General features: G+C 43.1%; 1 protein-coding gene across 1 annotated transcript in view; it reads left to right on the top strand.

The window, feature by feature from the left end:
• Nucleotides 1-3,030: 3,030 nt before the first annotated feature.
• Nucleotides 3,031-14,073, top strand: part of nbeal2 (neurobeachin-like 2) — a 94,077-nt gene continuing 83,034 nt past the window's right edge. Inside the window, exon 1 of the mRNA XM_069194991.1 lies at nucleotides 3,031-3,608. Within this exon, the coding sequence (XP_069051092.1) occupies nucleotides 3,558-3,608 (51 nt within the window). The 5' untranslated portion in view covers nucleotides 3,031-3,557. The remainder of the gene's footprint in view (nucleotides 3,609-14,073) is intronic.

The following is a 14,073-nucleotide window of genomic DNA, read 5'->3' on the forward strand; positions in this document are numbered from 1 at the left end:
GAAATAGATATAGCTGTACATGAACACAGAATGGTATTTGTACCGCTGAATGCAAATGTACATATTGTCCAGCTGCTCAAATAGCTTAGTGACCTAAATAAGGACCTCCCTGACCCACATCATATGGGGTACTCAAATGAATTTTAACTGAACTTTCTATATCAGAACACGTTGTAATGCTCAAGTTACAAATCTGGTCTGTTCCCTACTAATGAGACAAAATTGCAGGATGCAGAGCTCAAGTGAATTTCCTAAAGTAAAACAAGATTAGGAAAGGAAAATGAGAATTTCAATCCCACAGGATTTTAATCAGGGCTAAATTAATGGAACAATCCAACTCTGTGGGATCACAACGGTGGCTTTTTTTTTTTGCTACCACTTGTGATGTTCGCTAACCTTCTGCACCTTTCCATAATTCTAAAACAATGTGAAGACAAATGCATCAACAGAGTGTGCATTTTGATTTTTTGTCTAGCTGATAACTCTCAATCCATCCATTTGCTAACTGCTTAATTCCGGGTCATGGGGGAGCCAGAGTCTATCCCAGCAAGCAGCGGTCACAAGGCAGGACACACCAGGGATGGGACACCAGTCAAATCGCAGGGCACGCACAGACTAAACATGCACACACTCACACCAGGGCCAGTTACACAGAAGTCACACACAGAAGCCAGTTAACCTACTTAGTCTGCAGAGTGTGGGAGGAACCCAGAGCACCAGTAATATTCTTCTCACGCCCAGTTCCCCATTTAACTGATGTGTGTGCTGAATTGCGATTCCTCAGTAGGAAACCCACATGGACATTTTGGGAGAGAACATACAAACTCCACACAGATCCACGCACGCCAGGTCTGGAATTATACGCAGGGCCCCAAGGCTGTGAGGCCGCAATGCTAACCACTGTGCCTCCATGCCGCCAAACCCTAAACTGTCGGCATTGAAATTATTGCAAAGAGAATTCTGTGAACGAGTGCTTCAGAAGGTCAAAGCGGATGAAAAATCGGAGGAGCGGCAGCAGCCCCTGCCCCCAGCTGTCTGATGCCCCATGGGAAAACACAGCAGGTGGAGGAGAGGCAATTGTTGCTCAGGAGCTGCTGCCTGGTGACTGTGCTGTGATGCTGTCAGGGTCCCAGCCAGGGGTTTAGGAGAAGGAGGATTTGTGTTGTAACCCACCTGCAGGCAGGAGGAGGAGGAGGGAGACCCCTGGACACGCATGAAAATCCAAGGAAATAAGGGCAGATCTCAACACAGGACAAAAAGAATCCGGCTTCAAAGGGAACGAGAAGGGTGACATCTAGGAAAGAATACAAGCCTGTCTCACTAGATAGCATGATTGTACAAGTTTAACCCACTGTTAGGGCTGGAGACCTCTGGGAAATCGGCGGCAGCTCTCATTGTTCAACAACGAAGCCGTGTGCGGTGCTTCAATCTGGTTGTGGTTGCAGACAAAAACAGATGGAACTTATTGTGCCAGCTCAGCTCGATAAAGAGCAGCAGTGCACGGCCATAGCTCACCACACCAGAGATCCCTTTCAAGCAGGTTTAATTATATAAAGGCAATACATAAATACTACAAGTCGGCAGTTTAACATTGAGAAGTAGATAAACGAAGCAACAGATGTTTAAGAACTAATAATGGGAGGCTTAAGATCCGTCTGGTAGAATCAATAAAGATCCGTTTAGCATCAGTCAGGAAAAAAATAATCCCAGAAGACGTTGGAACGTTTTACTGTATTTGCTTTTTTGTTCTGTTTTGCAGTATTACATCTACTCCAGCCCAATAATAACTGCTCGTGAGCTCTTTTTGTCCGTTAATTCAATTGTACTCGTTTTTAGAGTTTATCTGGTGTCATTCAGTGCTGCTGTTTTAATCTGTAAGCACCTCTGGGAGACTGGAGGAAAACAAGACCTAATTACCCTAGTGTGCACTGACGCTGTGGACCGCAGAAGGGACTTTCATATCAGCCACTAAATAAGGATATTAGATCATTTTATGTGGGAAAAACCCACTAATCCTAGAAAGCTTACCCTTTTCCAGTGCGCGACTCTAATAAAGCTTCAAGACGAAATCTGAAACATGACAGTAAATTAGCATGCACAACAAACTTGGCGATTTGCTTCTGTATTATTAATGTCCTGTAAAAAAATACCTAGTGTTGTTGTGAAGTCTACACAAAACACATTTCCGTTTGTCATCCGCTTCCGTGAGCTTTGAAATAATTATTTATTTTTGATTTAAAAAAACCTCCAAAAATATCCGATCACAAATATAAACAGCTATTTGACCTTCGCTCACACTGTACACGATATTGATTGGCCCCTAGTGTGTCCTCTTTTGCCAGACAGAAACAGGAAATTGGTGTTTTTACGTGACGGAATAAAACACATGACATACTTTCTAATTTTAGGTGCAATGATGACAATAAAGTAGTAAAGATAAAATACACTCCTGCGTATTTAGCCCGCAAGTGTTATATGCGAGTGTTATGAAGACAACTAGGCAAAGGAATGATTTATCAAAGCTGCCATGTGACATTAATTACTGACAGTTTGGGGGAAATAAATGACCCATTCTTTTATTCTAGACAACAGACAATTAACGGTTTTGTGAAATGGAACTCTATTGTGAGATCCATCTAAAGCCAAGTGGATAACCGGAATTGTATTGTGCTACACGTTTACAAATATTTTGCAGTTGAGGCGATTAAATGAAAAAATATATATATATGATTAGCAGTACATTTGTGTTATGGACGTTATCTCTTAAAATGGTACTGAACTATATTTCTACGTTAACTTCATTGCGTCGTTTGGAACAGTTAGGTGTATTCCACAATAGGAAACGTCAGTCAAACTGTACTTTCTTGTGGACTTCCTCGTTTTGCCCGACCTTCAGGGATTTGATATTCTGTACTACAGTTTAAATTCAAGACTTTGCATCGCAATTCAGCGCACACATCCGTTCAATTGGGGACTGGACATGAGAAGGATATCGGTCTCAAAAAGGCACCTATGACTTTAAAAAGGTTACCTGCCGGCTGTGGTTACGCACCCCACTAGGAGGCCAGTGAGCCAGGGTTTCTTTACAGTTGTTAAAGAGAATCAGTAAGATTGCACCGAAAACGCACATTAACGTCCACATGAACAGTCGTGCTGTGGCGCAGAAAGTGGGTGGGTGACAAAAAAAGACGGGCTCCAGGAAACCTGTTAGCTTCCAGCTCATCAACAGCAAAGAGTCCTGGGTGCAAGGAAATCCACGCTTGCTATGCAGCGTCTGTTTTCACGACCTCTCTTCCTGCTTAACACGCAGTGGAAACTCTAATAACAATAAGGAACGCGATGCGCTTCTGATGTTGCCGGATTTTATTTTAAACCAGAGCAGGTTTTAACTTTGGAGGAAGTCATGGGTCGGCGGCGATGCAGAAGAAAATGATTCAGGATTAAAGAGCGCTCCTTTTCTCTCTCCTTTCTTTTTAAACAATAAACAAGATAAATGCATGTTTTAACACTGTGAAGACTCCAATCGCTGACCTAGCACGAGCGAAGAGCCCCAGAGAATGGCTTCGAAGGAGAGGTTGTACGAGCTGTGGATGTTGTACTTCACCAAGGTGAGCGCATTGCCCACGGACACCTGTGGATTTGGCAGGTTTTCTTTCAACCATTTCCCCTCTTCCTAAACCGATTACACGGTCGCACATGAAAGCGACTGGCTCTGAGTTCATATATCTCAAGTACAGGAGAGATCTGCGGTGTTTTTCGTTTGGGAACGCTCGGCTGTTGTCGAATATTAAAAGTATTTTGTTTAAAAAGTCTTTCTTTACACTTTTATGACTTTGGATTCACGTGTAACGACTGTGAGATTCCCAGGAGTATGTTTTTTGTATTCTAGAGCGAGTGGTGCTTTGGTAATTAGAAGCATTTCCGTACTGTTACGGCGTCTATTTGTTGTTTCTGCACGGTTGTGATGTTTTGGATGTGTTTCAATGTGCTGTTGTAACCGTCTTGGTGAGCTTTGTTGGGGGGCGACAGCTCCAGCCGGTATCTGGCAGCTTTGTGTACTCATTACATGATCAAGGAATAGTACAAACACATTCAATCCCTTACCTCTACAACAGGAATGACCTGTTGTAGGGATGAAAAACAAAAACAGAGCAATAATATGCGCTTGGCCCTTGCACTGTGCAAACAGCAATATGCCTGCAATGTTGCTAATTCTAGTTTACTATTTAGAATAGATTTTCATGCATTTTCGTCACCACAGAGAAACTACAGGTATGGCCCTGTGCACTTTCTATTTGTTAAAATATTACGAAGTATAGGAGTACATGTTAAGTGGAATCTCATTGTCGGCACTGTACTATAGTAAATGCATTTCTACAGTTAGATAAGTATGCGCTGGGTTGTTTTAAAATATTAGCTTGAAGCACAGTGCAAGATACTACAGCTCTGCCGGCCCGCTGAGCCAGCAGTGACTTGTATCTTCGGTATTCAAAAAAACTTTGACCGAGTTACGCGTAACTGAGCTGATATTTACTTCGCAAGTGTGCCAGGAAGCAGAGGCTTGGCGGAGGTAGCACTGTTTTGCGTTTATTTTACTTCGTCCTCGATATGTCAACACGTGAAACGTCGGTTTACTCTGCTGAGCAGGAGTGCGTTTGGGAGAGATCAAGTGTGTGCGTGTAACCCATACATGTGAACAGATCGGCAGTGGGTGCATCTCCAGCACTCAATCTTGGAATTAGAAACAAAAAACAATGAACACGATAAAAAAACAGCCTGCACCTTCATCACTTTTTTTTTTATTGTTGCCTCTACTTTCATTATTGATCGTTATACTTATTACAATTATTTGTATAAATCATATTTGGTAAACGATTGGAAATTTGTGCAGGAACGCAAAACACAGTAGCTCCTAGGTATTTGTATTTGCACAGCAGTGAAGTTGGGCTACAAGCAGCTGGCTGTGTGGCTTGTTGGGTGGCAGCTTCACTGTCGTCCTCCGGTGCTATATTATCGGTTTTGCAATCACGGGATTCTGTATTATATTGCAGTCCTTAACTGAGGTTAAGCCTGCAAGTTAAGGCTAGTTATTAATCGGGGTACTACTTTTCGCACTCAACCTGCAGGTAGAGTTCGGAAGTAATTTAGTAACCCTCTGCCTCGCTCGGCTTTCTTCGGAGACGTTCGGCTGTTGAGTGGGGAGGAGGGCCGGGATTGGTGGTTTCCTTGGAAACCAGGAACAGCTGGTTGGGCTCACTGCGACGTGAGGTCATTAAGTGTACCAAGTTTGTTATTAATCCGCCCGTCAGCCTCAGAGATCAAACGAAATAACTTAAAATAACAATGAGAACCTTTGGGAGCCGCTTCACTATTGAGTGTGTTGAATTGAGATAACATTGCGACAGTCTTTCAGTTAGGATGCAGAAGTTTTAAATCTCCTTATGAAAAATCAAACATTAAAAACCGTACATCATGTGGTCTAGGCCTAATCTCTTTACAGAACTGCACCAAAAGTGTTGTAGCTCACGGTGGTTCCCAGCCCTGGATATAGGGAGTCCACTATCTGCTGGTTTGCATTCCAACTGAGTTCAAAATAACCCTAATTAGCTCTGGTTTTTAATTGAGATTGGTTGTTTCAATTTTGGGATAATATTTGCATCTTTTGACCTGAGTTAACTCTTAAACCTTTCTGGCTGCATACAGAGCCTCTCCTAAACTTGCTTACCATTGTTTCTGAATGAGGTGATCAATTGATGATGTTCAGACAGGTGGGAATGACAATGCAGCAGACATTCCCACAATGAAAGCCTAGTGCTACCACAGAGATCCCATTGGTTACATTTCAGACAACACACCTGAAAGGGGGCAATTCTGAAACTCAGAAATTGTGACAGGGTTGATACTACCTATAAACCCAATTTAACTGTTCAAGATCCGAAAGCAAATTTACAGCTATGACCCTAATGGACAACTGTAACCGATAAGCCTGTGAAAGTACCTCTCTGTAACTTTCCCTCTCGGCAAAATTGTTCAGAAGACGGTCGGGTGAGGGGGGTTGCAGCCTGTAGATTTACAATTTGGGATTTCACTATTTAGTTGTACCTTACAGTGTAAAATATGGTTTCCCTACACATTTTGCTGTAGAAGCCTAACAGTGAGTGAGGCAGTTGCATTCCTGTAGAGCATGGCTGTGCATGAAGGGTTCTGTTCTTTCCTGGGTGCAGATGAGGAGAGCTCTAGACAGAAGAGTATGCTGCAATAGCCCTCTCTGTGGAGGACTGGGTTATTCCAGCGTAGTTTATGTCACAGGCAGGGATATCGGGTTAAACTGTTGTCTTTGCTTGGTTAGCACAGTGCATGGCTTTCCATTACACCATGCGGTACCTCTCTAGGTGAAATGAAAGGAGGAACACAGCCTTCTCTGGTAAAAATTCCCCACTGTCCCCACCCCAAGCCACAGTGATGCAGCTGCACACAGGCACTGATAGAGTTATTAAATACTGCAAAAGAGCTGACAGACCTGCTCTCCCAATGAGGCATCTAACATGTCCCAGCATGATTCTAACTGACTACCGCTGTGCCTTCAGTCCTCCTATCCTCCAGCTGTGTACTGTATGTGTGTAGGCGATCAACCTGGAGACGAAATGTGAGACAGTGTCCCTACAAAGATGATAACCCCACACAGACAGTGTGGGGAAATCCCTATTGTGGACATTTCAATTGGTCTATATTTAAAAAGTAATTTTGTTTTCGAACCAAAAGGGCTGACATATGTCTTTCTGGCCTGATGACACTCTTTGGGAGGGTCCAATTTGAGTGGAGCAGTGAATTTAAATAGAATGAGGGTCAATAGGTAGTCCCTGCAAATCGAGGAATGCAAAAGGTTGTGTATGCGAATGGAGAAGGGCTTTTTTAAAAGGAAACAGACTGGCAAAACAAATCTTTCTGGCACCTAATTTTCTGCTTTTTGTGAGTATTTACATGCGCAGTTGGATGGGTTGTGGGTTCAATATCCTGCTGCCGATCTGCTGTTGTACCTTGAGTAAGCAGCTATATAAATGGGGGTCATCAGTGTCCTGCCGAGAGGGTAGAAAGCTACCTGTGTGCCCAGTTCAAATGCCTGGATTGCAAAGGTGAGAGCTCGCCGGTGTTCTGTTACCATCAGGCTCAAAATGCAAAGTTAATTCTGCAGGAAGAAAAGGAGGAAGAGGCCAATGCTTCTGTTTCTGCTGAATTGGTGTATTAGTTTCATTTCCAAGCAAGGTCCAGCAAGCTAGGAGACCAGAAGTACAACAGGTTTTGAAGTGAGACCGGGAGGGAAGGAGTGGGGCAGTGATTGAAGATTCACCTACATGCAAAACCATTTTAATCAAATGATGAACTCAATGGATTGCACGGTTTGAAATGACCACCTTCATTTTATATACTGACTTTCATGAAAGAGCATCTCAAGGTGCTGTCATTAAAACAAAAGCAGCCTTAATTGGATGAACACTGTATGGTATTCTCTGGAATTATTTTAAAAACTAATCAAATGTTCCAGCATAAAAAGCCTTAATCATGACAGGCGCTTGACCACTTTTTAATAATAAATATATCTAGGAGTACATTGTGTTGTGTCCAGTTGATCCTGTTCTGATATTGTTGTTCTTTGGACAGAGCCCTCTTCAAATTTGTTCTGTTCTTCTCTTTGGACTAAAACAAACAGGATGGAGAGGTGTGAATAAACTCAAGCGCTAAATTAAACCAAATTGAAAGTCAGAGCAAATGTGAGTTTTAAGACCAGACGTGAAAGTGGTGACTATCTTGCAAGGTTTGCTAAGGGCTACCACATCATTCCTCAGACCTGGACCACCTGAACAGAAAGCGCAGTTTTCCCAGGGTCTCTCAGGGTTCACAGCATCAGACTGGGAAATGAAAGCAAGCCAGAGTCTGAAAAGAGTACATGACTTGTAAGTGTGTGGGGAGTCAACACTTCACTGATGGAGGCAGGAGCCAAAACTGTTCATGCCCTTATGCCTATAGCCAAACCGCTAATACAGAGGGCAGTGAATGCACCAACCCTGCTTGAGTCAGCCATTCCTTCCTCTTGCTTCTGAGCCCTGCCCATGTAATTGAATAGAATAATAGCTGCATGTTACCCTACTATGCAGTCCTGTGTGCAGTGATGGGTGGAGTGGTGGCTCTGTGGCTAAGGATCTGCGCCTGTGGCTGGAAGGTTGCCGGTTCAAATCCCTCGGAAAAGCAACCAAGGAAAAGCAGTTACAGAGATGCCTGAATACATCATGTCAACAGTGCGGTCACACCCATGTACATTTCCCATTTTAAATGCATATAAATTTGTATACATACATTTAAAGGCCTTTAAACAAAAGGCATAAGAAGGTATAGATCGAATAATACAACAAGTACCCTCTAGAGGTATAATGTCTTTTTAAGACGGTGCTGTCATCATGGATGATCGGGGTGGCTCTGTGGCTAAGGATCTGCGCCTGTGGCTGGAAGGTTGCCGATTCAAATCCCACAGCTGGCAGAGGAATCCTACTCTGTTGGGCCCCTGAGCAAGGCCCTTAACCCCAGCTGCTCCAGGGGTGCCGTATAAATGGCTGACCCTGCGCTCTGACCCTAAGATTCTCTCTATGTCCGTGTGTCTCATGGTGAGCGAGCTGAGGTATGCGAAAAGACAAATTCATAATGCAAGAACTTGTATAGGGTTAATAAAGTGATCTTATCTAATGTTTTTGTATGTAGTGCAATATGAGTCTGAGGGGAGGAGGCACCAGAGGGTGTCACAATTTGGACTATAAAATGTTTAACGCAACTTTCTGATACAGTGTGTGGAAGATCGTGGTGCCTGACTGGGCTGTTAGAGTGTGAGCTTCTTGGTTTGGGTTTGACGCTTTATCCAGCAGGCTTCTACTGAGAATGTTAGTCATAGGCTGTGAGCTCATTACTGCGTCTGTCATTCAGCACCCTCTGTCACACAAATTTCCTCAGGGTGCAGTGATGAAGGATGTTCTGTGTTCTGCTTTAACACGGTTTGCTATGAATACTGCCAAGCTCAGAGTGAAGTGAATAGATTTATAGTTTTTTGTGTATATAAATAAACATCTGCACTGTATTTTTTTGTTTTACTAGTATGATATTGTGGGCTTGGGACCTGGCAATACTAGTGATATGGTGCCATTACCTGAACTCCCCTTCAAGTAGCTCTATCAGGATACAAGTTATACCAGTGGTGGTCATGTCTCATCTTGCCAAATCGCAGGCGTATTCTATTTCCAGAGGTGATGTAAAAGGTGACAGTAGCGATTGTTCTTGGTACTATGTGGTGAAGACTTCCAGGAATTCGGATTCTTTCCTTGGTAAATGGTGGCTGTGTTGCTGTCTGTACTGTCCTGTGGGCTGATCTAGCCCTGGAGTCAACATCAACCACTTGATCAATTTTAATTTTCCAGGTTGCTTTCGCAAGACAAAGTGGCTTCTCAAAGCAACTGTCAATGAATTGTGCTACATTGTGTATGGAGACCTTGGCAGTATTTGCTAACCTTTGAAACGAGCACTGGGCCATATAGGTAGAATCTCAACAAACCATTTATCCACCTGCCCTTTCATTTGTACTGCTGCATAATTTAAGGGTGATTGAATCCAGTGACTCAGGAGGGAATGGTTGTGGCCGTAGACTTTTTTTAGGCGATTAAAATATTTTAAGTGAACTGGAATGAAAAGCAGCTGTTGTGTAGTGCAGGGTCTCCCCTGCAGACCCTGATTTCCCAGGACCTTCTGTGTACTGTAGCCGAGCAGTGATTGGTCTGAGAGCTGTGCTGGGCTGCACAGCCTTGTGGTCGGGGAGCCCAGAATGCAATGTTGACAAACTGGTTTGGGCCTAACAGGTCCCCACACCCTTTACACACCCTGCAGGGAAACGCAATAGCGAGGACTTGGTGTCTTAGCGTGACATCATCATGCGTGTCAATCAACTGCACATCCAGAGGGGGTCATGTTTGTAAAGTGTTGTCTGTATGTGTAGACATCCATTTCACTGCTCGAAGTTAGCTATGTCATCCTAGTGAGACCTAGTAAGGGTGAAACAAGGTGTGCAAAAATAGTATGAGAAGTTGTAAGATGGTTGTGTCTCCCACGAGTCATGAAAGGAATTCATATTCATAACCACTTTATCAGCCCTATACAATTTCTTGCATTAGGAATTAGTCTTTTCGCATACCCCAGCTTGCTCTCCTTGAGACACAGACACACAGATGGGGAGAGGGAAGCTTGGGGTCAGAGCGCAGGGTCAGCCATTGTACAGCGCCCCTGGCACAGTTGGGGTTAAGGGCCTTGCTCAAGGGCCCAACAGAGTAGGATTCCTCTGCCGGCTGCGGGATTTGAATTGGCAACCTTCCAGCCCCAGGCGCAGATCCTTAGCCACAGAGCCACCCCGGTAATCTATGATGACAGAATCCTCTTAAAAAGACATTATACCTCTGGAGGGTACTTGTTGTATTATTCGATCTATACCTTCTTACACCCTTTGTTTAAAGGTCTTTAAATGTGTGTATACAAATTTATATGCATTTAAAATGGGAAATGTACATGGGTTTGACTGCACTGTTGACATGATGTATTCAGGCAGCTCAACCTATTTTCCTAGGTTGTTTTTTTGCAGCTTGCTTTGCAGTTCACTCTGTACAATGCTGTAGGCTACCTTAGCAATAAGGGCAATGTGTAAAGATGGATTTGTACATTAGTTTGTGTATGAGGGAGAGAGTTTGTCGTGTCCTTAGGCAGGTTAGGGGACGCTTAGCATCTGGTAGCCAGTTTATTGTGAATATTTCTGCAGTGAGAGTCTAGCCTTGCCCTGATGAACTAGTTTTGTTCCCCCTCCCCTCTAACTATGACCACAGATCAGCAAGCTCTGTCTTTAATATCTGCTCAAGACAGCAGCAGTGTTTGTGCCCATGAAAACCACTTCCTGCTTCTCTTGTTTTCTTTTTTGTAGCAGTGCAATCAAAAATAAAGTAACCAACTTCCTGTGAGGGCCTTAGTTGCACTCTCCAGTAGAGGGCAAAGCTCGGAAGACCGTTAATTGTTTGCTTTTATTACTGTTAATATGATATTCCTTTCATTCAGCCCAAAAATGTGGGTTCAGAATGGAAACAAATTTATAACTCAGAAATTCATAAGAAAAGAATCATGGTTTTAAAAAGGTTGGAAAAAAACGTTCGGGGAGCTAATTAAGAATTTTTTTAAATTGTCAGTGAACGGCTTTACCAAGATGACACCAATGCCTCTGTCGGGGGGGGTGTAATGTCTCTTACAAATGGAATTTTATCATGGGGACAGTTTCAAGGTTTGGCCATTATTATTACACTAAAGACAGACAGCCTGTAGTGTCGCATACTGACATTACTGTGCAGGCACGTGAACTGACTGGTATTCCAGTTAAAAGTCTGCTCTCTTTGACCTGACCACTGTCTGTTCAGTTGTTAGTTTTTCACTCTCTTACAATTCTGCTCAACCCGCATTCTTTACATTTCAACTTAAATTTTCTCATTTGGGTTCTCAGTTTTTTTAGACCGTTATACTATGAAGTATTCATATTGCTAAGGAAAGTGTCATAATCAAACACAATGTGAGTGCAGGTGTGTTTTATTGGTAAATATATGAAAGATGTTTTCACCCCTATTGAAGCACATGTCTAGTCACATGTCAGTGATCTTTGTTTATTGTAACAAATGACTACAGTTTATGGGAACCTGATCCTACATATGAAGAAGTAAATGCTGATGTTCCCTGTTCCAGGACTTGCTGTGCACTGTTGTGCTGTACCGGTAAATCAAGACTGAGCACTGTCACTTGTACTCTCGGGTTGAGACACAAAGCAGTGGAAATGCTGTGTAATGTTTTGAACTGCTCTCAGATATGAATGTCTCATGTTTTTCGAGCAAGAGGGGCAGTGAGTTTTAGTTTCCTGGTGAGCGCAGGCAGGTGGAAACGCTGAGCTGGTTGTCGTGAGTTGGCGTCACCACGGTTACAGGGGTTGCAGTCGCAGGGCTCAGTATTAGGGCCGTTGTTATAAAGTGATGATTTTTGTTTCACTGTGAGTCAAACCTCTGACAGACCTGTTCAGTTACCCGGCTGTCCTCGGTATTATTGATAAAATGAGCAAGAAAGCGGCAAGCTCTAAGTGATGTCAACAGCCACATCTCTAACTGGAAGCTTGGTAGATTACTGTATTCATAACCGAGAAGAGGTTGTCTGTAATGTTTCAGTAGTAAGTCCCCAAACCCCCAAACCAAATAATTTTATCTGTATTTATCTGTATTCTTAGTATCGCCCCATATTTGTGCGGTTTTCTACCACTTTTAACATGTGGCTGAAGAAAGATGGTGGGGGATTGTGGGACTGAAGTACGAGCTGCCAAGCCATGTTGTTGAAGCTGACACCCTGACTTCTTTCAAGAAATGCCTGGATGAGATCGAGGGGCTGTTAACTTCTAAATGTGCTGTATAGGTGTAATGACCTCTTCTGATTTGTAAGCTTTCTCATACTCAAAACTTCATCAGCATTTATTTCATACATGAGCGGTTTACTCTGGGTTTCAGAGTAGGGTGTGAACAGGACATTCTCAGTGCACTGCAGGAGTCTTGAGTCTTATCCTGGCACAAGTCACACACATCCTGGAGATGTGAGGCTGGTATGTGTGGGATTATCTTCAGAACAGAGCCTAACAGAGCTGCTTTGTCTGGCTCCTATACCATCGCATAATGTACAATAATATAAAGTATGTATGGTTAAAAGACATAGGTAACCCTTATGTGATAATTAAAGTACTAATGCATTGGCTTTAAGTTAATGAAAATAACATTAATGAACTTAAAGAAAACATTACTCACAAACTTATAGTAATCAGCTAAAATAAACAATATGAAATGCTCCTCTGCTCCGGTGGATGTGTACATTTTCTCTCTCTGCCTCTGTGATTATCACGCTGCCCTGTAATGAAAAGGGCAGTGACACTCTCGGTTTGCCTATAAAGTGGGCTCCAGCCTGTTATTCGCCACACAGCCAACACAGAGCCCGAAGTTTTCATTACAATTTAAAACAAGACCATGTAGAGATGCAGATGCTAGGTAGAGGGTACTTGGGCAGGGGCAGGGAGAGGCTCACTCACGAGGTACATTCGTCTCGCAATCTTGGTCTGTTGCATCTCTAATTTGAAAGTTGTGCTGAACAGCTTTTGACTCATTGCTCTTCTTCCATACAAGACCCTATCAGCCAGGCCCAATCGTGAATAAGTGCATTTGCTAATGTTAAATTTACAGATGTTGAGACTCTATTGTATAGTATTTTGGTACAAGGAGTTATTGTGACTTAAAGCTGAATGCAAATGTTTGGTACACAAAATTGTTTAATTGACTAATTAGAGTGCTGTTGTGCCAAAATCCTGCAATAGAACGAATGAGAAGGTCGAAACACAGGGTTTTCTTTTATACTCCCTATATGTTCTCACTGTCAGGTGGTGACGGAGTTGAACTAGAGAGAACTGACCCTTGCTTCTCCCAGGTTGGAAATGCATTCACTGTAGAAAATCTCTCACATTCAAACTTGCAGTCTATAATCTGTTTGTTTGGTTTTGTCAGAAGACGGATTTCTTCGGAGGAGAAAATGGGATTTCTCACCTGTTCATGCCACATCATTCAAGCCCATTTCAGTTTTGAATTGAGCTTATTTGGCAGCTTGTCTGTTACAGACGGTGATATCACTTGTTTGAAAACTAGGTGCATTGATTCGCCTACAGTGGGAGGTCCAGCCTTTTGGCGCAGAGGAATTCTCTGCTGATGCTGGACGAACAAATGAGAGGCTGTGATTAAATGTAAGTAAGGGCCATCCTGCTCTTGTTGTACTGCCCCCACCCCCACATCCCTCCGCTCCCTGTGTTTACTCTGCAGCATGGAGCTGTGGTTACTCAGCTTGTGTGACAGGTTTAAACCGTGAGAGCTGCACAGGTAAACCACACAAACCAGGAAACAGGGCCATCTGACATCAACCACTCACAAAAGCCTTGCGCCC

Source organism: Lepisosteus oculatus, chromosome 10 (assembly GCF_040954835.1).
Source record: "Lepisosteus oculatus isolate fLepOcu1 chromosome 10, fLepOcu1.hap2, whole genome shotgun sequence".
Classification (NCBI taxonomy): domain Eukaryota; kingdom Metazoa; phylum Chordata; class Actinopteri; order Semionotiformes; family Lepisosteidae; genus Lepisosteus; species Lepisosteus oculatus.